This window comes from Rhodotorula graminis (assembly GCF_001329695.1).
Source record: "Rhodotorula graminis WP1 unplaced genomic scaffold RHOBAscaffold_4, whole genome shotgun sequence".
NCBI classification, from domain to species: domain Eukaryota; kingdom Fungi; phylum Basidiomycota; class Microbotryomycetes; order Sporidiobolales; family Sporidiobolaceae; genus Rhodotorula; species Rhodotorula graminis.
In genome coordinates this window covers 1,006,425-1,026,802 of record NW_017264931.1, presented here as the reverse complement: position 1 = coordinate 1,026,802, position 20,378 = coordinate 1,006,425, and the positions used below count along the sequence as shown (strand labels likewise).

At 67.8% G+C, this 20,378-nt stretch overlaps 10 protein-coding genes across 10 annotated transcripts; 5 read left to right on the top strand and 5 right to left on the bottom strand.

Annotated features, from left to right (window-relative positions):
* Positions 1 to 179: 179 nt before the first annotated feature.
* RHOBADRAFT_42827 (uncharacterized protein) lies at positions 180 to 1,691 on the top strand (the record flags this gene model as incomplete). The annotated part of the gene is made up of 6 exons (XM_018414115.1): positions 180 to 247; positions 362 to 426; positions 541 to 567; positions 642 to 757; positions 851 to 1,513; positions 1,602 to 1,691. Coding segments are annotated over 6 exons (1,029 nt in total), but the record flags the coding sequence as incomplete, so codon positions are not given.
* Positions 1,692 to 2,153: 462 nt separating this feature from the next.
* Positions 2,154 to 4,910, top strand: RHOBADRAFT_25557 (uncharacterized protein). Its single transcript, XM_018412695.1, has 14 exons — positions 2,154 to 2,741; positions 2,832 to 2,856; positions 2,929 to 2,988; positions 3,054 to 3,065; positions 3,122 to 3,190; positions 3,254 to 3,374; positions 3,443 to 3,642; positions 3,713 to 3,800; positions 3,862 to 3,883; positions 3,943 to 4,051; positions 4,126 to 4,288; positions 4,365 to 4,441; positions 4,508 to 4,665; positions 4,753 to 4,910. The coding sequence occupies exons 1-14, from the start codon at positions 2,171 to 2,173 to the stop codon at positions 4,788 to 4,790; spliced, it is 1,713 nt and encodes a 570-aa protein (XP_018272535.1). The 5' UTR covers positions 2,154 to 2,170; the 3' UTR covers positions 4,791 to 4,910.
* Positions 4,838 to 7,362, bottom strand: RHOBADRAFT_25555 (uncharacterized protein). Its single transcript, XM_018412694.1, has 8 exons — positions 6,912 to 7,362; positions 6,659 to 6,847; positions 6,321 to 6,460; positions 6,140 to 6,224; positions 5,548 to 5,842; positions 5,407 to 5,460; positions 5,228 to 5,312; positions 4,838 to 5,139 (listed from the first exon to the last, which is right to left on the bottom strand). Exons 1-8 carry the CDS (start codon positions 7,329 to 7,331, stop codon positions 4,848 to 4,850), a joined length of 1,560 nt encoding a protein of 519 aa, XP_018272534.1. The 5' UTR covers positions 7,332 to 7,362; the 3' UTR covers positions 4,838 to 4,847.
* Positions 7,363 to 7,511: 149 nt separating this feature from the next.
* Positions 7,512 to 9,061, bottom strand: RHOBADRAFT_52486 (uncharacterized protein; the record flags this gene model as incomplete). The annotated part of the gene is made up of 5 exons (XM_018416361.1): positions 7,512 to 7,969; positions 8,073 to 8,228; positions 8,318 to 8,530; positions 8,616 to 8,696; positions 8,735 to 9,061. 5 exons carry the CDS (start codon positions 9,059 to 9,061, stop codon positions 7,631 to 7,633), a joined length of 1,116 nt encoding a protein of 371 aa, XP_018272533.1. The 3' UTR covers positions 7,512 to 7,630.
* Positions 9,062 to 9,594: 533 nt separating this feature from the next.
* On the top strand, positions 9,595 to 10,277 carry RHOBADRAFT_12927 (uncharacterized protein; the record flags this gene model as incomplete). Its single annotated transcript, XM_018412114.1, has 3 exons — positions 9,595 to 9,745; positions 9,872 to 10,063; positions 10,192 to 10,277. Coding segments are annotated over 3 exons (429 nt in total), but the record flags the coding sequence as incomplete, so codon positions are not given.
* A 528-nt stretch (positions 10,278 to 10,805) lies between these two features.
* RHOBADRAFT_42822 (uncharacterized protein) lies at positions 10,806 to 11,396 on the top strand (the record flags this gene model as incomplete). Its single annotated transcript, XM_018414114.1, has 3 exons — positions 10,806 to 10,837; positions 10,972 to 11,196; positions 11,279 to 11,396. 3 exons carry the CDS (start codon positions 10,806 to 10,808, stop codon positions 11,394 to 11,396), a joined length of 375 nt encoding a protein of 124 aa, XP_018272531.1.
* Positions 11,397 to 11,600: 204 nt separating this feature from the next.
* On the bottom strand, positions 11,601 to 13,597 carry RHOBADRAFT_42821 (uncharacterized protein; the record flags this gene model as incomplete). Its single annotated transcript, XM_018414113.1, has 12 exons — positions 11,601 to 11,699; positions 11,806 to 11,832; positions 11,923 to 12,172; positions 12,254 to 12,323; positions 12,397 to 12,436; positions 12,511 to 12,529; positions 12,600 to 12,612; positions 12,681 to 12,804; positions 12,870 to 12,890; positions 12,962 to 13,038; positions 13,116 to 13,489; positions 13,566 to 13,597. The coding sequence occupies 12 exons, from the start codon at positions 13,595 to 13,597 to the stop codon at positions 11,601 to 11,603; spliced, it is 1,146 nt and encodes a 381-aa protein (XP_018272530.1).
* A 117-nt stretch (positions 13,598 to 13,714) lies between these two features.
* RHOBADRAFT_66221 (uncharacterized protein) lies at positions 13,715 to 14,670 on the top strand. Its single transcript, XM_018418897.1, has 6 exons — positions 13,715 to 13,948; positions 14,036 to 14,054; positions 14,118 to 14,131; positions 14,206 to 14,272; positions 14,346 to 14,395; positions 14,511 to 14,670. Exons 1-6 carry the CDS (start codon positions 13,883 to 13,885, stop codon positions 14,559 to 14,561), a joined length of 267 nt encoding a protein of 88 aa, XP_018272529.1. The 5' UTR covers positions 13,715 to 13,882; the 3' UTR covers positions 14,562 to 14,670.
* Positions 14,671 to 14,711: 41 nt separating this feature from the next.
* Positions 14,712 to 17,710, bottom strand: RHOBADRAFT_25548 (uncharacterized protein). Its single transcript, XM_018412693.1, has 9 exons — positions 17,253 to 17,710; positions 17,048 to 17,177; positions 16,822 to 16,967; positions 16,412 to 16,753; positions 16,163 to 16,332; positions 15,897 to 16,086; positions 15,441 to 15,803; positions 15,233 to 15,363; positions 14,712 to 15,134 (listed from the first exon to the last, which is right to left on the bottom strand). The coding sequence occupies exons 1-9, from the start codon at positions 17,509 to 17,511 to the stop codon at positions 14,757 to 14,759; spliced, it is 2,109 nt and encodes a 702-aa protein (XP_018272528.1). The 5' UTR covers positions 17,512 to 17,710; the 3' UTR covers positions 14,712 to 14,756.
* A 309-nt stretch (positions 17,711 to 18,019) lies between these two features.
* RHOBADRAFT_64762 (uncharacterized protein) lies at positions 18,020 to 19,854 on the bottom strand. Its single transcript, XM_018418576.1, has 5 exons — positions 19,615 to 19,854; positions 19,349 to 19,470; positions 18,397 to 19,270; positions 18,250 to 18,316; positions 18,020 to 18,179 (listed from the first exon to the last, which is right to left on the bottom strand). Exons 1-5 carry the CDS (start codon positions 19,840 to 19,842, stop codon positions 18,157 to 18,159), a joined length of 1,314 nt encoding a protein of 437 aa, XP_018272527.1. The 5' UTR covers positions 19,843 to 19,854; the 3' UTR covers positions 18,020 to 18,156.
* Between the last annotated feature and the right edge of the window lie 524 nt (positions 19,855 to 20,378).

The following is a 20,378-nucleotide window of genomic DNA, read 5'->3' as shown; positions in this document are numbered from 1 at the left end:
GGTGGCTCTCCTCACCGGTACGCCCCCCTCCCGCCCTCGCGTGAGCCGTGCAGCTCGCGCGCTCGAGTCCCCCGCCCCTCCCACCCCCTGCCACGAGACGCGGCCGCCTCCTCCCACCCTCGCGCTCTCGGCACTCCCCGTCTACAGCGCAGCACTGACGCCTTACTCCGCTCGCAGGCATCACCGGCCAGGACGGCTCGTACCTCACCGAGCTCCTCCTCGAGAAGGGCTACGAGGTGCACGGAATGTGAGCTTCGCCTTCCTCATCCGCCCTCGTCCCACCACCGCCTCCGTGTCTCGCCCCGGCGCTCCGGTCGACCGCTCCAGAGCATCCAGAGCTGACTAGACGCGTCGCAAACAGCATCCGCCGCTCGTCCTCGTTCAACACCGGCCGCATCGAGCACCTCTACAAGGACGTCCACGAGCGTGCGTCCCGCGACAGCTCTCTCTCTCCCTGGCTTCTGCGAGCTCGTCCATGCGACGAGATCTCAGCTTGCCTAGTAAGAAGCGACGAGACTGACCCGAATCCCCGTCCCGCAGGCCCCAAGATGGTCCTCCACTACGGCGGTCCGTCTCCTCGCCCTCCTGCCCCATCCTCCCGCCCGAGCCTGTTCCTGACGGCTCGCCCTTGCGCTTCGCAGACTTGACCGACACGACCAACCTCGTCTCGATCATCGCGACCGTCCAGCCGACCGAGATCTACAACCTCGCCGCCCAGTCGCACGTCAAGGTCTCGTTCGACATGGCCGAGTACACCGTGCGTCCTCCTCCTCCTCCTTGCGAGCCAGGTCACGGTTCAGTGTGCACGAGAGACTGACTCAAGCTCCCCCTTGCGCGCGACGACAAACAGGGCGACGTCGACGGCCTCGGCACCCTGCGCCTCCTCGACGCGATCCGCACCTGCGGCCTCACCAACCACGTGCGCTTCTACCAGGCGTCGACCTCGGAGCTGTACGGCAAGGTCGTCGAGACGCCGCAGTCCGAGACGACGCCGTTCTACCCGCGCTCGCCGTACGGCGTCGCCAAGCTCTACGGCTTCTGGATCGTCAAGAACTACCGCGAGTCGTATGGCATGCACGCGTCGAACGGCATCCTGTTCAACCACGAGTCGCCCCGTCGCGGCCGCACGTTCGTCACGCGCAAGATCTCGCGCGCCGTTGCCGAGATCTCGCTCGGCCAGCAGGACACGCTCTACCTCGGCAACCTCGACGCCAAGCGCGACTGGGGCCACGCCCGCGACTACGTCGAGGGCATGTGGCGCATGCTGCAGCAGGACGAGGCCGACGACTACGTCCTCGCGACGGGCGAGACGCACCCGGTGCGCGAGTTTGTCGAGAAGGCGTTCGCCATCGTCGGCACGACCATCACGTGGGAGGGCGAGCGCGACACGGTCCACGAGGTCGGCAAGTGCTCGCAGACGGGCAAGGTCCTCGTTCGCGTCGACGAGCGCTACTTCCGCCCTGCCGAGGTCGAGCTCCTCCACGGCACCCCGGCCAAGGCCGAGCGCGTCCTCGTGCGTCCCCCTCTTTCTCCTCTCCCTCTCTCTCTCTCGTCCAGGATCTCTCGCCCGTACTGACCGACCCGCACGTTCTCGTCTGCAGGGCTGGAAGCGCCAGGTCACGTTCGACGAGCTCGTGAAGGAGATGGTCGACGCCGACATCGAGGGCGCCAAGCGTGCCGACCACGACTAGAGTGCTCGACTCGCCGCCGCCTCGCCTCGCCGTCCCTCGCCGTCTATCTCGTTCTGTCGGTCTCTCGTCCTGCATCTGTCGCATACGCAACCCTCTCTCTCCCCTCCCCCTCTTCCCACCTAGACAACCCTCGTCCCCCTCCTCTCTCTCACCGGTCCCTCCTCTCGCGGTCCCCGTGTCTTTTTGCGTTTCCTCCTCCCACTCGTCTGTGCTGTTTCTCCCTCCTTTCCCTCTCCCGGCCTCTCCTGCGTCGCGCGGCGCCGCCGGGCGGTCGTCGCGCGTGCGAGGGGCTCGTCCGGCGTGCAGCGAGCAATGCATCCCTTGTCGCGCCTGCAGTTCTCTCGAGTCGTTTGCGCTGTCCTTGTTCGATAGCTTGAAAGCGCGCTCGTGTGAGAGAGAGAGCGAGTCGGCCGTCGGCTTCATCGCCTCGCCTCATCGTCTCGAGCGTCCCACCTCGCTCCTCGCGCCTCGCGACCAGCATGGCCGCCGACGCTGCAGACGAGCACCACGTACCGACGACGTCCAGTCCACTCGCGCCTCCTGCAAGCCCTCGAGCCGCTGCGTCGTCCAACACCCGGCCCGACCTCGTTCGCGACAGCGAGGACCTCGACGTCGCTCCAGTCCGCACCGACGACTACTACGACGACGACGACCCGCTCGACGCGGCCGACGCGCTCCTCGCGCAGGACGACCACCACCCTCGCCTCACCCGGTCGCGCGCGTCGTCCTTCTCGGTCGACTTTAGCGGGCGCCTCCTGCAGCTCACGGCGTCGACCGAGCGCGGCGCAGATGGCAGCAGTGCGGCCGAGCGCGGGCAGCGACCGGGCACGGTCAAGGAGCACGTGTCGCTCGCCGGCGGGTGCGCGCTCGTCGTCGGCATCGTGATTGGGAGCGGCATCTTTTCGTCGCCGGGCGTCGTCGCCAAGGAGACGGGCAGCGTCGGGACTGCCCTCTTCGTGTGGCTCGCGGCGGGCCTCTTGTCGTGGGCGGGCGGGAGCAGCTTTGCCGAGTTGGGATCCATGTTGCCCATGAACGGCGGGCACCAAGTCTGTGCGTCCCCTCGTTCTCTCCCGGTCATTCTCCTCGACACGCACCGACTGTACGAGCCGAGGAGCTCACCGTGCGGCGCCCACCTCGCAGATCTGAGCGCAGCTTTCGGACCCTTGTGCGTCCTCTTCTCCTTGCCTCGTCGCACGACGTCGCCACGCGCACGAACACTGATCCTTTGAGTCTGCAGAGCATCGTTCGCTTACTCGTTCACGGCGGTCACGGCGCTCAAACCCGGCGGGCAGGCCATGTGCGTCGAGAGCGCCAGAGCCTTGATCGTTCGCGAGCCAGCACTGACCCTCTCCTCCTCCACAGTATCTCGATCATGTGCGCCCGCCTCGTTCCCTCGGGCCGTGACACACACTGACTCTCGCTTCACGCAGCTCGGCAGAGTACCTGTGCCGCATCTTCTGGCACACGGCGTTCGAGCCTGATCCTCGAGCCGCCGCTCGGTGAGCCGCACCTCGTCCCTCCTCTCGCCGTCAAGCGCCTCACTGACACGGTACACCGAGCAGGGGTATCCCGACCGTCGCCATCAAGCTCGTCGCGATCGCGTGCCTGTGCAGCATCTCGGGCGTGCACATGTGGTCGACCAAGGCGGGCACGCGCGCTCAGCTCGTCGTCACCGTCTTCAAGGTGCGCCCCGCTCTCCCCCTCCTCCTCCTCTAAAGGCACGTCTCACGCTCTCGCCTCATCGCGCGCAGGTCCTCGCCCTCGTCCTCGTCTTCATCGGCGGCCTCGTCTACCTCGGGCTCGGGTCGCACCCCGCGTCCGACTTTACCTTTGCCGGCTCGTCCGACAAGCCGGCAGGCTACGCCCTCGCCCTCTTCTCGGCGCTGTGGACGTTCGACGGCTGGGACGCGGCCAACTTTATCGGCCGCGACGTTGTCCCTGGGTCTTTGCCGTGCGTCGACGTGCTCTCTCTCTCGTCGTCCTCGTCCAGGTGCACGTTCACTGATACCCGAAATCTGCAGCCTCATGATCAACAGCAGCATGGCCATGATCGTCGTTCTCTTCCTGCTCGCCAACGTGTCCTACTTCCTCGTCCTCCCATTCGACATCGTGCGTCCCCTCTCGCCTTTTCGGCCCGAGCAGTACTGACTCGGCCTCTTACTGCCTGCAGGCAACGGCAACGACGACTATCGGTACGCTCGACCGGTCGCACGCCAAACCGCGCAGAACTGACAGTCGCGTCGTCGCGCAGGACTCGACTTTGGGCGCGCACTCGCCGGTCCGGTCGGCGGCCTCCTCTTTGCCATCATCGTCTCGATCTCGGCTCTCGGCGCGCTCAACGGCACCCTGTACACTTCATCGTGAGTCTCGTCTCGCCTCGCCTCGCCGGCGCTCGTCTAGCGACCGCAGAACTGACCACCTCCGAGACCCGCAGCCGCCTCGTCGTCGCCGCGAGCGAGCAGGGCTTCCTCCCTCGCACGTTCGCCACCTTCAACAGCCGCCAGAAGACGCCGATCAACGGCATCCTGCTCAGCACGGCCCTGTCGACCATCTTTATCTGCTTTGGCGACTTTGGCTCGCTCACGCTCTTTTACGGCGTGCGTCCTCCTCGTCCTCTCTCTCTCTCTCTCGTCCGGCCCCGACGCCGACTCGTATTGACGAGCTTTCCTGCAGGTGTGCGCCTGGACGTGGAACCTGGCCGTCGTCATCGGCCTGCTCGTCCTGCGCGTCTCGGAACCGACGCTCAAGCGGTGCGCCCCCATCTCTCGCCCTCTCTCCCCTCCTCGAGCGTCCCTCTCACCTCTCGCGCTGCGCAGACCTTACCGCACCTTCCTCGCGACGCCGATCCTGTTTGCGAGCACGGCCCTGTTCCTCATCGTCCTGTCGCTCTTCTCGAAACCGTGGCAGTCGCTCGCGGCTTTCGCGTTCTGCGTCGCCGGGACCGTGCCGTACTACCTGCACGTGCGGCCGAACGGTGCGTCCTCGCCTGTCCCTCTCCCTCTCTCGCGATGCGGCACGAGCAACAGGGACTGACGGCGACTTTGTGTCGTTGCGTGCGCAGAGCGACGGAAAGCGGCCGAGGGGCTCGAGATGACCTGAGGCGGCGCTCGCGGTCTAGGAAGAGTCGCTGTAGCCTATCCTGCATTGCGACGAGCATCATCGTCTCAAATCTACGTCCCCGTACACCTGCGCACGGGCCTCTTCGCTCCCGCTCGCCGCTCGGACCCCTTCTCGCGCACCCTCCTCCTCGCCCTCCCCCTCCCCCTCCTCGCCCTCCCCGCCATCTCGTCGCGCACCCTCTCGCCCCCCTCGCTGCACGCGCCTGCGCGCCGCAACGCGGTGCGTCTTACTCCCGAGGTGCGCGTCCCACTGGCGCTCCTCGACGAGGAACGGCCTCGCCGGGTCGCGCGTGCACGTCGGGCAGGCGCGCTTGGCGTGCGAGGAGGCTCTGCGAGGTGACGGCGGCGGCAGGTCGGTAAGCGAGGTCTCTCTTCGGGGTGCGCGAGAGGGAGGGGAGGGGAGGGGGAGGGACGCACGAGGCGGACGAGGGGGGCGCGAGGTGCGCTGTGGCGGCGGGTGAGAGCGACGCTGGGTCGGGCAGAGGCGCGCCGTCGAGGAATTCTGCGCGAGGCGGAGCACATCGAGGAGGGTCAGTCGACGAGCTCGAGGGACGCTTGCCGAGAGGAAAGAGCGAAAGAGAGAGAGCGAGACGCACTGTAAAGGAGGTCGACGGCCGGGTCGCGCACGTTGTCGCGCCACTTGGATAGGTCTGTGTCGGGCGGGCGACGAGGCTCGTCAAGTCCTGCTCGAACAGGCACAGAGAGAGAGAGAGAGAGAGAGAGCGCGAAAGGCGCACCCGTCGCATCAAGCAGCACGACCACCACCTCGGCCTCGCGACCCTCGTCGCGCGCGCGCTCGGCCTCGTCGCGCACAGCCGGGAGCAGCTTTGCCCGGATCCACTTGACCTGGCGCTTGGCGTACTGCCGCGTCGACGTCTTCATCGTGCGCACGGCGCGGTCAAACTCGGCGCGCAGCTCGGGCGACGCGTCGGGCCCGGGCCCGGGTGCGGGTGCGGGCGCGGTCGGCGAGGATGAGGGCGAGGACGAGCACGGGGCCGAGCTGCGCGCGAGCGAGAGGTACGGCGCGAACTCCTTGTAGCCTGTTGCGCGTCTCGCGAGAGAGAGAGAGAGAGTCAGTCGGTCGCACGTTCCCCCTTGCCGAGGAGGAAACGGAGAAACGAGGGCGCACCGATGGCCTGGTAGATGCCCTTTGAGTAATCGACAGGGTCGGCGCCCGGCTCGTGCGCGACGTGCCACAGCTCGTCGATCTCGCTCAAGAGGCCGCGCTGCGAGGGCGCGCCCCAGGAACAGGAGAGGGTCAGGAAAAGGCGGGCCGAGAAGGAAGGAAAGAGACAGAGAGAGAAAGAGAGAGAGAGAGAGAGGGCGCACCTCGAGCATCTTGTCGACTCGGGCGTCGAGACGAGGGTGCAGCGCGTCCGTGTCGGCGTGCAGCCAGAAGATGAGCGTGCGGAACCTGCGGCCGTCGTGCAGGGGGGGGTCAGTGTCGCCCCTCGACAGGCCCCGTGTCGGCGCGCGCGCGAGCGAGAGCGTTCTGCTCTCGAGAGCTCACCTCGGTCCCTCGCTCGGCCTCGCGCGCTGCTCGCGCCTCACGTCGTCCCACGTCCTCTTCGTCCACACGATCTCGATCGCGCGACTGACCTTGCGCACGTCGCGCCAGTGCCACCTCTTTGCGCTCGCCGGGTCGACGTGCTGCAGGAGGGCGTACAGCGCGGGGACGAGGTGCTCGGCGGTGCGGAGCTCGGGTGGGACGCGCGCGAGGGGGAACGAGGGTGGGAGAGAGGTCGGGGAGGAGAGGGTGGGCAGGGAGGGGAAGGCGAGGAAGAGGGCGAGGAGGGACGCAGGGAGAGACGTGATGCGGTCGAGGAGCAAGGGCGGGAAGTGGGCGACGTCGGCGAGCGTGCGAGGCTCGGCGAGGGGCGGCGGTGTCGCAGGGCGAGAGGGGGTCGGGTCGGGCGAGCAAGGGCGCGACGAGGTCACGTCGTTGACGAGCTGGCCGGGAAAGACGAGGTTCTGGAGGTAGTAGCTCGTGCCGCCGACCGCTATCGGCAGCGTCTCGCGCCCCTCGAGCTCGTCAATCTGCGCGCACACCGTCCGTCGTCAGTTACGCCCAACTGCAGATCCCGGGGAAAGACGGGCGCACCTTGTCGAGCGCATCGCGCACAAAGTCGTTGACGCCCCACTCGCGTCCCGGCTCGAGAAAGCCCATGAGGTGGTGCTCGACGCCGCGCATCTCGTCTTGGGTCGCCTTGTTGGTGATGACGTCGAGGCCGCGGTAGCACTGCATCGAGTCGTGGTTGATGACCTCGGCGCGGCGAGGAGGACGAGGCGAGGGTGAGAGGGTGCCGGGCGACGAGAGGGCGAGGGCGAGCTCGACGCCGAGGTCTGTCTTGCCGACGCCGGTGGTGCCTATGACGGCGACGAGGGGTTGCTTGCGCCGCGGTGTCGGGCTCGACGACGGTGGTGGTGCGGCGGGCGAGGTCGACATGGCGAGGCGAGGAGGAGGACGGCGGGCGGGCGAGCGGCGTGTGGCGGTCGGCAGGCGCACACAGGCCCTGAGCATACACAGCTGTGGGTGCTCTGGTGGGCTGCCCCGGCTCGTCGCGAGGGGTTGTGCGAGGCGGGAGAGGTCGAGCTCCTTCATCAGTTGGGCGAACGAGGCGGTGCTCTCCCCTCTCTGCACACTCTCCCTGCGACGCAGACCTGCTCTCGAACAGCACCCGAGCGACCTCGCGCTCGCAGAGCTGGTGATACAAGATGCGATGCAGCTCGTCTCGCGCGCGCGCCCGTTCTCGTCCCTCACGCTCGCTCGCTCCGTCCACCCTCCTCTCAACCCACCCTCGCACCCACCCAGCGCACCAATCACGCCCTCGCCTGCGCCGCCGTCCCGCTGTCCGCCCTGCTGCGCCCCTTGACCGCCTTGTTGCCGCGCTTGGTCCGGCTCGGGTCGTAGCTCTGCTCGAGCTTGCTGCCCTGCGCCGTGCCCGACACGTCGGTGAAGACGAGCGGGGCGCGGCCGGCGCGCGAGGCGGGGACGACGAGGCGCTTGGGGCGCGGGGAGGAGGAGGAGGCAGTGGTGGACGAGGTCGAGGTGGTCGAGGAGGAAGGGGGAGGGTTCGAGCGAGAGGCTGGAGGCGAGGTGAGAGGGGTGGTGCGCAGCGGGATGCGGGACAGGAGCGGGAGGAACACCGGCGAGTCGCCCTGTGCGTGCCGCGGCGCGAGAACAAATCAGCGTCCTGCCCGCGAGGAACGAACGAGGCGCCGAACGAGAGCCCGAGAAAGAGAGAGAGACGGCGGGACGCACCGACTCGACGTCGACCATCTCAAACACGGTCTTGCTGCTCGCGAGCTGAGGCTTGGCCGGGTCGGCCTGCTCGACGCCGCGCCAGTTGTCCGACACCTGCTTGACGCCGAGGTGCGACTCCATGCCCTTGACGAGCTCGGTCTGGAGCGCTCGGCCCTGCGCGCACCGGCGACGTACACCAGTATCAGTCTCTTGTCTCGTGAGAGAGAGGAAGAGAGAGAGAGGGAGAGCAAGGCGGGGCGCACCTCGTCCTTCCACTGCTTCTCGAGCTCCTTGAGGCGAATGATGGCGCGCACGCGGTCCATGCTGACGCCAAACCGGGTACTGACGGCGCGCACGACCTGCGAGTCGGTCGCGTCCTTGAGGAGGATGTTGTGCAGGTAGCTGTTGTAGATCTTGGTCTTGATCGAGTCGGCGAGCGGCGGCAGCGGGTTGAAGGTCGGGTTCAGCGGGAAGGGCTGCGCGCGCGGGAGGCGAGGGGGATGGGGTGAGAGGGTCAGTTTGGGGTCTGTGGGAGGGTGGGCAAGTGCGGGTCGAGGGCACGCGACTTGGGCCGCCGCCCGAGCCGAGCGAGGATGAGGGGAGGGCGGGCTCGTCTCGCGCGTCGAGTCCCTCGACGGGCACCTGCAAAATGCGAGAGAAAGGGAGCAAGGGGAACGCACCGTGTCTGCGATCCAGTTGGTCCTGCCCGGGATGCCCTTGCGGAAGCGCTGCCCCTCGCCCTGGAGCCACGCGCGGTAGCCCTTCTTGGTCGTGCCCTGCGGGACCTGGGCGGCTGCGGCTGCGGCTGCAGCGGCGGCATCGAGTGCGCCCGTGTCGGCTGCTGCAGCGTCGGTCGCGGTGGGCTGGGTCGACGAGGGTTCTGCTGGAGGAGAATCGGAGGCGGGAGTGCGAGAGGTCGACGCAAACGCGCGGTGGGCGGCTGCTGCTGGGCGAGTGGCGGCGAGGCGGTGCGAGTGTGCGCGCAGCGAGGGCACGAACGAGGCCATGGCGGGCGCTGGGCGGGTACACAGCTCAGAGCTGATGAAGACGAGCGAGCAACTTCAAGTGTGCGCAAACTCGAGACACTCGCCCTCCCTCTCTCGCTGGTGAGGGGCTTTACGAGGCTGGTGCTGAGAGACACTCTCAGTAGCGTACTGTGCGCCCTTACACGCACAGAGAGCCGTGGAGACGAGGTGGCCCTCACGACGTCGCTCCGGTCGCCTCCGCCGCGGCAGGCTGCCATCGGCTCAGTCTCGTCGTCCTCTCGCTCTGCTCCACCTCGTCCCGCTGCCATGAACCGCCTTGCCACCTCGTCCTTCACCAGTGAGCTCCCACCCTGCACCCGCCAGCTTCCTCCGCCGACGCGTGCTCACCTCTCCGCCCTTCCTCGCCGCCCCCTCCTCTCGCAGAGCAGGCCCTCCGCCAGTCGGCCGCCCGCCCGGCCGCATTTGTCCCCGCCCGGTGCGTCCACCCTCCGTCCTTCTGCCACCAGAACCCCCGCAACTGACGGCTGAGCTCCCGCCCGACCGACAGCGTCATCTCGACCCAGTCGATGGACAACTCGCAGGCGCTCGAGTTCCTCAACGCACGCCGCGCCGAGCGACCCAGCTCGCCGTGGCACATCTACCAGCCCCAGCTCACGTCCATCTCGTCGATCGCCAACCGCGCCACCGGTGCTGGCCTCTCGGCGGGTGCGTCCCCCTCCCCTCTTGCGCGCGGCCACCTCGTTCTTGTCCGTGTCCTGATTGGCTTCTTTCTTTCCCCCCCTCTCGATCACCCACCCTCGGCCCCACTACGCGCGACGGCACCGCAAACAGCGCTGTACGCCCTCTTCCTCGGCCACCTCGGCGCGCCCCTCGTCGGCGCCGAGCTCGACTCGTCGGCCATGCTCGACGCGTGGGCCAACCTGCCCGGCTGGGCCCAGCTCTCGGCAAAGGCCCTCGTCGCCGGCCCGGCCGCGTACCACACCCTCAACGGGTTCCGCCACCTCGGCTGGGACGCTGGCTACTGTGCGTCCGCCCGCTTTTGTGTCCACGCGAGGAGGAGGGCGAGTGGGGGAGCGAGCCAGCCGCGGCTTCCCTCTCTCTCCCCCGATGTGCACGACACTGATTCTCTCTTGCGCCCCCACGCACAACAGTCCTCCAGCTCAAGTCGTCGTACATGGCCGGGTACGCCGTCATCGGCGCGACGGCCGTCTCGACCGCGGCCCTCCTCGCCCTCTGAGCGGCCACCTCGCCCCTTCCTTTCCCCCCGCTTGTCGTCCCCCCACCTCCTTCTCCTTCCCTTTCCTACTGCAGTACCCTACCCCTCTCTCTCTCTCTCTCGCGAGAGAGGAGTCGAGCGATCTCGCGCCTGTTGCGGCGAAAGGCGTGCAACGCTTGTACAATCATCATCTCTCTCCCTGTCGATGGCGCTCGGGCGTCGCGAGGCTGTCGTTCCGTCGGGTCCGAGTTGTCGAGCTGGCGAGAGCTGTCGAGAGCGAGAGCAGCTAGCTTGGACGAGAGAGAGAGAGGACAACGCCCGGAAGGAACCTGCGACTTGGGCGTGCGCGACCCTCGCTCTCGTCGGCGGTCGTCTCGACGCACACTGCCCGTGCAGCTCCACCAGCGAGTCCACCAGATCTCTCGCCAGCTCAAGCAGCGCACCACGCCCACCGCCCCTCGGCGCCATCCATCCGCCCTCCCCCGACCGACCCTGCACCGCCTCAGCTCGCCCTCATCTCCCGCCCGACCCAACAACGCACGGCCGGCCATGGCGACCATCTCGATCACGGTGCACATGAGGTGCGTCCCCCTTTGCCTCGCCCCTCTCTCGGACCCTCGAGCTCGCGCGCTGACCTCCCTCCCTCTCCTCCCTCCTCCCTCTCGCTCGCCAACCTCGCCCCTCCTCCTCCTCCCCGCGATGCCCACCGGCACAGCGGCGGCATGGAGCTTCTCTTCTCCAACGAGCCCACCCACGCCCTCACCCTCCCGCGACACTACGCCCCCTCGCTCACGACGCTCGCGCCGTCGCCGCCCGCGTCGCCGCCTGCGCCGCTCGACGAGGGCCAGGAGACGGACGTGCGGTTCCTCGTGTGGTGGTTGAGAGAGTACCTCTTGTCGGACCGGTCGAGGCCTGAGCTGTTCTCGCAGGGCGACACGGTGTGCGTCCCTCGTCCCCCTCTCTCTCCCCTCCTCTCTCTCGGAGCGCGCACTGACCCCGAGCACCACCGCCCTTTGAGACAGCCGCCCCGGGATCCTCGTCCTCGTCAACTCGACCGACTGGGAGCTCGAGGGCGAGCTCGACTATGTGCTCCAGGACGGCGACGAGCTCGTCTTCATCTCGACGCTGCATGGCGGCTGAGCGTGGAGCAAGCGAGCTCGAGAGAGAGGCACGAGGGACGCGGGACGACGCGAGAGAGAGAGAGAGAGAGGACTATGTGCATTGCGGGACTAGACGAGGCCAGGCGGGCCGGGCCGGGCGTGTTGTAATCGTGCAGCTGCATCTCGATTCTCCTCCTCCTTCTTCATCTTTCCACCTCACCTCGAGAGGGGCCTCGTGTTCGCTCTACTTGTTGCCACCCGAAGCCGCAGCGGGCAGGATGTGGGCCTTGTCGAGCTCCTCGACGAGCTTGTACGTCTTCATCTGGACGGCGTTGCGTGCGTCCTGTAGTGTGCGGCGGCGGCGGCGAGACAGAGAGGCAGAGAGAGGTTAGGCGGCGGCTCGAGCGACGAGGGAGGGAGAGAGAGAGAGAGAGGGGGGTGGGACGCACGGTGATGGTCTCGTGCGTCTTGCCGACCTGCGAGGGGGGACATACCGGGAGTGTCAGTGCCTGCTACCGTCGCACCTCTCGATCGAGCGAGAGGGAGAGAGAGAGGCAGAAGCGCACCGTCGTGACGAGCCACCTAAAGTACTCTGGCGCGCTCCTCAAGCTCGGCAGGAGGGCGTGGGCAAAGTGGGGCGCGACGAGGTGGTCACTCAGGCCGCTCTCGATGATGCGCACCATCTCGCGCGCGAGCCACGGGGCCGACAGCGTCGGCGTCAGGAACTGGTTGTCCGTGTCCTTCATGGCGTCGCCCATCTGGGTCGACACCTTGGTCGGGCAGATGACGGATGTGCGCACTCGCGGGGCGTTGTAGCTGGTGTCCGTGTGGGTTGGGGCGAGGTGAGCGAGGTGAGGGCAAGAGAGGGCGAGGGCGAGGGTAGAGGGAGGGACGGACCGGTGCTTGAGCTCGCCGGCGAGCGTCTCGTGGAGCGCGAGGACAGCCGCCTTGCTGCACGAGTACTCGCCTGCCACCGGGTTCGAGAGCCGTCAGTGTTGGCTCCATGCGCGAGAAGCGAGACAGGCGAGAGGGCGACGCACTGAGCTGCGGGATGGCGGCGTAGGACGCGGACGAGGCGGTCTGTGCGGCAAGAGGGCGCCCGTCAGTCGGGGGTTTCGACGAGGACAGGATGGAGGGTGAGAGCGAGGACGCACCGTCATGATGTGGCCGTGGCTGCGAGAGAGAGGAAGAGTCAGTACGAGAGGCTCGGCGAGGGGAAAAGGAGAACTCGGGCGAGGCGCACTTCTTCTTGATGACTGCGCGCGACAGGACGGCGTCAGTCGTCGCGCCGACAGAGCCGAGAGGGGCGAACGAGTGGACGCACTGTACGGTAGGAACTCGCGCAGGATGTTGTGCGCGCCGAGGACGTTGACCTTGTACGTGAGGAGGAACTCTTCCGGCTTGGTGTCGAGGATCGTCTTGCCGCGAGCGATGCCGGCGTTGTTGACCTGCGAGGGGGAGGGGTCGGTCAGGGTGCGCTCGTGCCGAGGAGGTCGAGGGACTGGCGACGCACGAGGACGGTCGGGTCGCCGAGCTGTTCAGGGAGGCGAGGAGGGGTCAGTACGCCGTTCGCTCGTGCCGAGAGACGGGAGGAGAGCAGCTCACGTCCTTGCGGATCTGCTTGGCGACCTCGGCGATGGCGACAGGGTCGGTGATGTCGGCTTTGTAGAACTTGACGCCGTCTGGAGGGAGGAGGAGAGAAACAGGGTGAGCGGCTGCCCTGCGCCCTCGAGGAGAGAGAGGGGGGGAGGAGACGCACGAGCGTCGTAGGTTGGCGGTGCGAGGTCGATGACGGCAATCTTGTTCGTCTTGCGCGCGAGGATCTCGACCATCTCCTTGCCGATGCCGGTCGAGCCGCCCGTGATGAGGACGACGTCGCCGTACCCTTTATCAAAGCTCCAGACAGGCGGGTCGGCCTTCCAGCCGTTGTTGCGCGCGAGGCGGTTCAGGGTGCGGTGCACGGTCTTGAGCGCGACAAAGGCGAGGAGGAGCGAAAGCCAGCGGTGCGCGCGGACGTGGTCGACGAAGAGGTGCGACGGCCCGAGGAATGAGCGCGCCTTCCAGTACGAATAGGCGGCGATGGCGGCCGCACCGGGGACGGAGAAGGGGACGCGGTCGAGGAACCGGTTGACGCTGTGGGCGCGAGGGTGCAAGTGGGGGAAGAGGGTGAGCGCGGTCGGCGAGGAGGAGCGGAAAGGGGGGGACTCACTCGTCGATGGAGAACTTGGGCGGTGCAGACATGGCGGCGGGTGTGGTGCTTGAGGAGGAGAAGAGCGTGGGAGCAGAGCAAGGAGCGGGCTCAACTCGAGGTGGAGCCGGTCCAGAGCTGGACGGGGAAGTCGGTCGCCGCCGCGGCTCGCCGGCCACCGTTGGAAGCTCGAGCGAGGTCAAGCCGGGTGCGAGACCGGCTCACAGCCCTGCAGAGCCACTCTAGCGAGCGATCTCACCAACAGGAGGGCGAGCCCGAGGTGGCAGAGCGAAAGAGCGTCGCTCCCTTCCTCGCCGAGTGGAAGTCCACCCACCGCCATGCCCGTCTCGTCCGAGTCGCTCGAGGCCAAGATCCGCTCCAGCTGGCCCGACCTGACCCACTGTGTGAGCACCCACCCTCCACTCAGCTCAGAGCTGTCCCTTTCGTCCTCATCAGTTCCTCGCTGACCTCACCTCTCCCTTCCCTCTCAGCAAGTGTTTGACATCTCGGGTGCGTCCAATCTCTCCATCGACCTTGCCGCTTGGATGCTGACCCTGTCGCGCGGTCTCGCAGGTGGTTGCGGTGCCGTTCGTCCCCCGCCCTCATCCGACCCCGACCCTTCCCCTCGCCCTCGCTGACCGTCCCTCGCTCCTCCCGCCAGTCCTACGAGGTCATCATCGTGTCGCCATCTTTCGCCGGCAAGACGACCCTCAAGAAGCACCGCGAGGGTGAGCCCCCCCTCCCCTTCTCAGCCCGTCGACTCGCGCCGAATCGCTCACCCCTCGCTCTTCCCTCTCGCAGTCAACGACAAGCTCAAGGACGAGATCGCAGAGCTGCACGCTTTCACTCAGGTGCGTCGGCTGTCCTTGTCCTGTCGGGCTCGTTCGCCTCTGTCGAGCGTTCGCGGCCGACTTGGTCGACCCGTGCGGTAGACGCTGACTCTCTCTCTCTCTCGCTCGCGCGCAGAAATCCTACACGCCCGAGCAGTTTGAGAAGATCAATGTCGTGACGGCCTGAGTGTGCGACGACGCAAGGACACGTAGACCCGGCGCGAGAAGGAGGAGCCGTACCCCTTCCTCGAGCCCGAACAGCTGTTGTACCATCGTCGTCGCGCGCCTTGTCCCGGATCTCTCTCGCTCGCGAGAGCTGCACACGAGAGAGAAGAGAGAGAGAGCGAGAGAGCTGTCGCACTGCACGAGCCCAGCTCGCGAGCTACTGCGCCGCACCGACCCGCTCGCCCTCAGGTCCAGCTGCACCAACGACCGCTCCGCGCGACTCCTCGCCGCTCCCCCGTCCCTGCGGCGGCACACTCGGCACCTCGATCCGTCCCTGCCGTCCCGCTCCCGAGCCCTGCTGGCTCTGGCTGAGAAAGATGCTCTGCCTCGCGAGCGCGACAGCCGACTGCGGCTCGCCGCCCGACTGCCCGCCGCTGCTGGCGGTCGTCGTCGTCGCCTTTGCCGGGCGCAGGTGCGAGCCCGTGAGGGCGTCGTCGCGCAGGCGCGAGGACGACACGCGCGGCTGCGGGACGGGCTTGTGCGGGCGCAGGAGGCCGTCGAGGAGGAACGTAAAGTCGAGGCCGACGTCGCGCAGCTGTTTCCCGGGTCGGGTGGGTGCGGCGTGTCAGGGGAGACCGAGTCGAGGTTGGGGAAAGGGGAGGTAGGCGAGAGAGAGGGAGAGAGGGGACGCACCATGGCGCCGTGCGCTTTCGTCACCTCGAGCGACTCGTCGATGACGCGCCCGTCCTGGTCGACGCCGTACACCTGCCGCCGGAACATCTCGGCGTAGATCTCGACCTGCTCGCTCGCCCACCGAACAAAGCCTGCGTGAGGACGCAGAGAGTCAGTGAGCAGGCTCGACGACAGAGCGCGCCCGAGAGAGAGAGGGGGGGGGACGCACCCGAGGCCATGCGGTTGTCCTTGAACGCCGCCATGTACCACTCGCACGTGTTCTTGATCAACGTGAAGCACACCATGGCGAGCTCCGAGATGTACATCGAGATGTCGCCCTCGAACTTGATCTGGCGCGCGCGCTTGCGCACGAGCCGGCCCCGCGCGCTCAGGAACGTCGCGCGCGCGCGCTCGCCCTGCCAGAGGCGGAGGAGCCACGTCGTCGTGCGCACGACGCCCGACTTGCGGATCGCGTGGTCCGACAGGTCGTGCAGGAGCGCAGAGACGAGCTCGGTCGTGCGCTGGTCGAGCTTGGCGCGGAACAGCTGCGAGGCGTGCGCGTCGCCGGCGATTTGCGGCAGGATCGACTTGCCTGTGGCGCCATACTCGTCGTCAGTGAGGCGCTCGTCGTGTCCGAAAGGCTCGAGGAAGGGAGAGAGAGTGAGAGAGAGAGAGCGGGACGCACCCTTTTCGACCCAGACGACGGCGTCCTCGAACTCGCGCGTCGCGATCGAGACTGCGAGCTCGTCCGAAAAGTCGCCGATCCACGACAGGTCCTTGCCCGACGGGTCGTCGCGCCCGACGCCGAGAATCGCGGCGGGGCTGAAGCCGGACGACGCGAACGTGCCGTCAAATTCGGACCGGAACCCTCGCGGCTGCGCGTGACGAGCAAGGGGTCAGTCACGGTCTCGACGATGAACGTGACAAGGGAGGGGACGAGCGAGAACGTACATCGCCCTTGCGCGCCTCGGCCTCGCTGAGCATCTCCTTGCGGCGCTTGTTCATGAGCTCCTCGGCGACCTTCTTGAACGCGAGCAGGAGCATCTTCTTGTCCTCGGGCTTGTCGGTGCGATATATGATGGTCTCCTTGCCGCGCTTGATCTTGACCGCGTTCTGGAGGTCTGCAGGGGGCGCGAGAGGGCAAAGGTCAGTTCAGGCGACCCTGAGGGGGAAGGGGCGAAAGAGAAGGACGGGACGCACCGCCGGCGTCCTTGAGGTCGACGACGACGATATCGCTCAGGTTGAAGCACCGCTCTGCGACGAGCCGGACCGAGCCACCGATGCCAGGTCCTCGCCGCTTCTTGACCGAGACGAGCATGGCGTCGTTGAGGAGGAACAGGTGCACGGGCTGCTTGGGCTTGTACGTCGCCGCGTGCAGCTCGACAAACGTCGACGCCTCGGTGATGATGTGGCGCCCGGCGACGTACGGGAGGAACTTTTGCGAGCCCTCGACGCCTTCCCACAGGGCCGAGAGCTGCGACTTGTACAGGGTCGCGAGGTCGGCGATCGAGTTGCGCTGCGCGCGCCGATTCAGGCCACCTGCTGCGAGAACGTCAAGGGTTTCAGTTTGGGGCTGCGGGGAGAGGCGAAAAGGGCGAGGGAGGACTTGCCGCCCATGAGCAGGTCGTCGTCGCCCCACCCGCCCTCGAGCGACTCGGGCACCGTGCGCCACTCCTCGAGGACGCCCTTGAGCTCGAGCATCTCGTTCTCGAGCGTCGCAATCTCCTTCGAGATCAGGACAAAGTCGGCGTAGTTGCTGTGTGCGGCGATGCGTGGGTAAAAGTCAGGTCCGCCCGGCGCTCAAGGGGGGAAGGAGAGGGCGAAATGCGGACGCACTTGAAGACGCTCTTCTGCAGCTCGCCCTCGGTGATCTTCATCGCGCTCTCGAGTCGGCCCTTGAGGCGCCGCAGGTCCTCCATCTGCGCCGGGCTGTCGCCTCGCCCGCTCGGGAGGCTCTGCTTGAGGACTGCGCGAGCGCTTCGGGGGTCAGTCGGGGCACGGCGGCGGCGGCTGCGAGAGAATGAAGGGGATGAGGACGCACAGTCCTCGGGCTTGAAGCCTTCGTGCGCGAGCTGGTCGACGTCGAGGCCGGTCGCGAGCAGCTGGTTCTCGGCTTCGGGTCGGGGCGAGCGTGGCGGCGCCTGCTGCTGCTGCTGCGGCTGCTGCTGCGACTGGCCCGGCGGTGCGCGCTGTTGCTGCTGACCCGACGATCCAGCGACAGGTCCCAAGCCCGGCCCGCCGGGCACGAACTGCGAGCCGGGTGCTCCTGCTCCTCCTCCTCCTGGGCCGCCGGCCGGCATGCGCCCCGCCGGCCCGCCCTGCTGCACACTCGGGAGCGACGGGACGGCAGGCGCAGACGCGTAGTCGACGCTGATGCCCGGGTGCGCGGCGTAGGCGACGCTCTGCCGCTTCTTGAGGAGGCGCGCGCCGACGTTGCTCACGGCGCGAGCACGACCGGCCTGGGCGGACGAGGCCTTGCCGCCCTGCGCCGGACCACCTGGACCACGGGACGAGCTCGAGGCACCGGCGGAAGGTGCTGGAGGTGGCCCGTTGGAGCTCTGCGGCGGTCGAGATGAGGACGAGGACGGAGGTGGGGGCATCTCGGCGAGGGGCTGCTGGCGGTCGTGCGGATGCGTGGGTGCTCGATGCGGGTAGTCTCGAGTGTAGAGACGGCTGTCGAGCAGCGCACAGGGGCGCGAGCGACGTGACGGCGGACAGAGAGTTGCTCGCCCTCGTCTCGGGCTCGAGGTCGAATCGCTCTCGCTCAACCGGCCGACTCTTTCCTCTCGATACGACGCGCCAGGACGAGAGTGAGGTGAAGTGGAAAGAGTACTGCAATCTCCTGGGGCGTGTTTTTCAAGCACCGCCGCCCCACGTGCTACATCGGCGAAACGACAAACTCCCTCTCTCGCGCGCGTCTATCCTCCCTCGCTCCCGCCCGCCGCTTAGAGGCCAATCGAGTCCGAGTCTGCGGGGCGAGCATGGACGAGGGTCAGTCACGGCCATGGCGACGAAGACGAGGGGAAGGAGGGACGCACAGGGGAGGACGTGGGTGTTGCCGACCGCGACCGTCGTCGGCTTGCTCTCGAGCGCGCTCTTCGCCGCCTGCGCAACACGAGGAGAGAGAGACCGAGTCAGGGACTGGAATAAGACAGGAGAAGAAAGACAGAGAGAGGGCGACGCACCTTCGCGAGCGACTCGGCCGTGACCTTGTCGAGCTTGGCAAAGACGTCCTCGAGCGAGGGCGCCTTGCCGCTCGACGCGACGTGCTCGCCGACGAGCGCGACCTGACCCGCCTTGGTCTCGAGCGCGGCAGCGGCGGCAAACTTGGCCTTGGCGACGGCCTGCTTGAGCGCCTCGTCGCTCACGCCCTGCGCCGCCTGCTTGAGCGCCGCGACCGCCTTGGACGCGACGTCGGCCACGTCGGCCGACTTGGCCTGGATCGAGATGCCGAACAGGCCCGCGTCCGAGTAGGCGGCGTTGAACGCCTTGGCCGACGACGTCGACGTCGAGAGCTTGGCGAGCGGGGTCGCGCCCTGGCCCCACTTGACCGACGACTCGCCGCCGAGGAGGAGCGCGAGGACGGCGTACTCGACCTCGGACCGCGACGCGCCCTTGAACGCGACGAGGAGCTGGTCGAGGGCGGCGTGCGCCGTTGCCGGGATGCGCACCTCGCCGCCGTAGTAGTTCGAGCCCTGCTGCTGCTGGCTCGCACCGCCGGCCGACGACGACGTCGAGAAGAACTCGCCGACGAGCGACGACAGCTTGCCGGCGTCGATGTTGGAGCCGTACACGGCAATGTTGGACGGCGCGAACGACTGCTTGGCGAACGAGACGGCGGTCGAGTGGTCGACGGCCGTGTGAGGCGACGCGAAGAGCGAGTTGCCGAGGCCGTTGCGGAACGCGAGCTGGTGCGCGAGGTCGAACGCGTACACGCCCGAGTCGTGGATCAACTGCTCGTACTCGGCCTGCACCGCCGGGACGACCTCCTCGTGGTACTCGTGCAGCGGGAGCTTGGCCTCGCTGATGGCGTCGCCGAGCGCCTCGGCAAAGTAGGCCCTGTGTGCCGCGGTCGAGGGTCAGCTCGCTCCGTGCGGCCCGGCCCGAGTGGAGTGAGGGTGAGAGAGGGGGACGCACTCGTCACCTCGGAGGAACTCGGCCGTGAGGACGAGGTGCTCCCGCGAGAGCGACGTCGAGAGGACACCGCCGAGGGCCTCGGTCTCGCGCACCAACCGGATCTGGCTGCGCTTGTTGGTCGCCTGTGTGAGGTGTCTGTAGTCAGCGCGCTGCTCTTGACCGACTCGGGCCCTCGCTCGAGCTGCGAGAGGCGCGATCGGGGAGATGAGGAGGGGGACGGAGAGGGAGGGGCGAGGGAGAGGCGGTGGCTGCTCGCCGGAACGCACCTTGAAGACCGAGTTCTTGAGGACGTGGGCGACGCCGGGCGCAGGCTCGAAGCGGGACCCGGCGCGGGCAATGACCGAGATGCTCGACGTGGGCTTGCCCTCGTCGGCGGCCGCGACGGCGATGCCGTTGTGCGCCTTTTCGAACGCCGGGGTCGCGTACGAGCGGGCAAAGGCCTTGCGCGAGACCTGGGCGCGGATGGCCTGGGTGCGGAGAGCCGGGAGCGACATGGCTAGCGGGCTGTGGAGGGGAGCTGGAGGGAGGCGAGAGGGAGGTCGACGACGAGATGCGAGCGCTCGAATCGCCCGCTCGGCCAATCCGGCCTCTCTCGTCTTGTACCGCTCGCTCGCACCCTCCCGGTGCTGCTTCGAGCTGCCCACACTCGGCTCCTACGGCTCTGCTTCGTCCTCGTGCACTCGCCGCTTCCAACCCGGCGCGAGGACGCCCTCGAGCGGCTCCTCCTCCTGCCCTCCCTCCGCGCCGCTCTCTCGGCTCGCACTCGGCTCAGAGCCGCTGATACTCGAGCGAGGAGCCGGGCAAGGCTTGCAGGACGGCGGTCGGCGGGCTGACAGCACAGGCGGGGTCGACGACGCCAGCAGCGGTCGCGCCCTCTCCCGCACGAGGCCGCTCGCGGCTCGTCGCATCTACCAGCGCCTCGATAGAGCTGCATGTGCGTCCTCGGCCATCGAGTCGATGTGCGCAGTACTTGTCCGCACGCTCCCGCACGAGCTCCAGTTGCCAGTTGCGGCGCGCTCGCACCCGGCTT

Coding starts and splice junctions, on each gene's coding strand:
- RHOBADRAFT_25548 (XM_018412693.1), bottom strand. CDS start 17,511: ATGCCGGCCGGCGGCCCAGGAGGAGGAGGAGCAGGAGCACCCGGCTCG. Junction 16,087..16,162: donor CCGAGGCGCGCAAGGGCGAT/GTACGTTCTCGC, acceptor CGTCACGCGCAG/CCGCGAGGGTTCCGGTCCGA. Junction 15,364..15,440: donor GGACAACCGCATGGCCTCGG/GTGCGTCCCCCC, acceptor GTCCTCACGCAG/GCTTTGTTCGGTGGGCGAGC.
- RHOBADRAFT_66221 (XM_018418897.1), top strand. CDS start 13,883: ATGCCCGTCTCGTCCGAGTCGCTCGAGGCCAAGATCCGCTCCAGCTGG. Junction 14,273..14,345: donor CCTCAAGAAGCACCGCGAGG/GTGAGCCCCCCC, acceptor TCCCTCTCGCAG/TCAACGACAAGCTCAAGGAC. Junction 14,396..14,510: donor AGCTGCACGCTTTCACTCAG/GTGCGTCGGCTG, acceptor GCTCGCGCGCAG/AAATCCTACACGCCCGAGCA.
- RHOBADRAFT_25557 (XM_018412695.1), top strand. CDS start 2,171: ATGGCCGCCGACGCTGCAGACGAGCACCACGTACCGACGACGTCCAGT. Junction 3,884..3,942: donor AACGGCAACGACGACTATCG/GTACGCTCGACC, acceptor GTCGTCGCGCAG/GACTCGACTTTGGGCGCGCA. Junction 4,052..4,125: donor GGCACCCTGTACACTTCATC/GTGAGTCTCGTC, acceptor CGAGACCCGCAG/CCGCCTCGTCGTCGCCGCGA.
- RHOBADRAFT_64762 (XM_018418576.1), bottom strand. CDS start 19,842: ATGTCGCTCCCGGCTCTCCGCACCCAGGCCATCCGCGCCCAGGTCTCG. Junction 19,471..19,614: donor TCAAGAACTCGGTCTTCAAG/GTGCGTTCCGGC, acceptor CACCTCACACAG/GCGACCAACAAGCGCAGCCA. Junction 19,271..19,348: donor GAGTTCCTCCGAGGTGACGA/GTGCGTCCCCCT, acceptor CGCGGCACACAG/GGCCTACTTTGCCGAGGCGC.
- RHOBADRAFT_25555 (XM_018412694.1), bottom strand. CDS start 7,331: ATGCTCAGGGCCTGTGTGCGCCTGCCGACCGCCACACGCCGCTCGCCC. Junction 6,848..6,911: donor TGCGCGATGCGCTCGACAAG/GTGCGCCCGTCT, acceptor GTGTGCGCGCAG/ATTGACGAGCTCGAGGGGCG. Junction 6,225..6,320: donor AGGCCGAGCGAGGGACCGAG/GTGAGCTCTCGA, acceptor CGACGGCCGCAG/GTTCCGCACGCTCATCTTCT.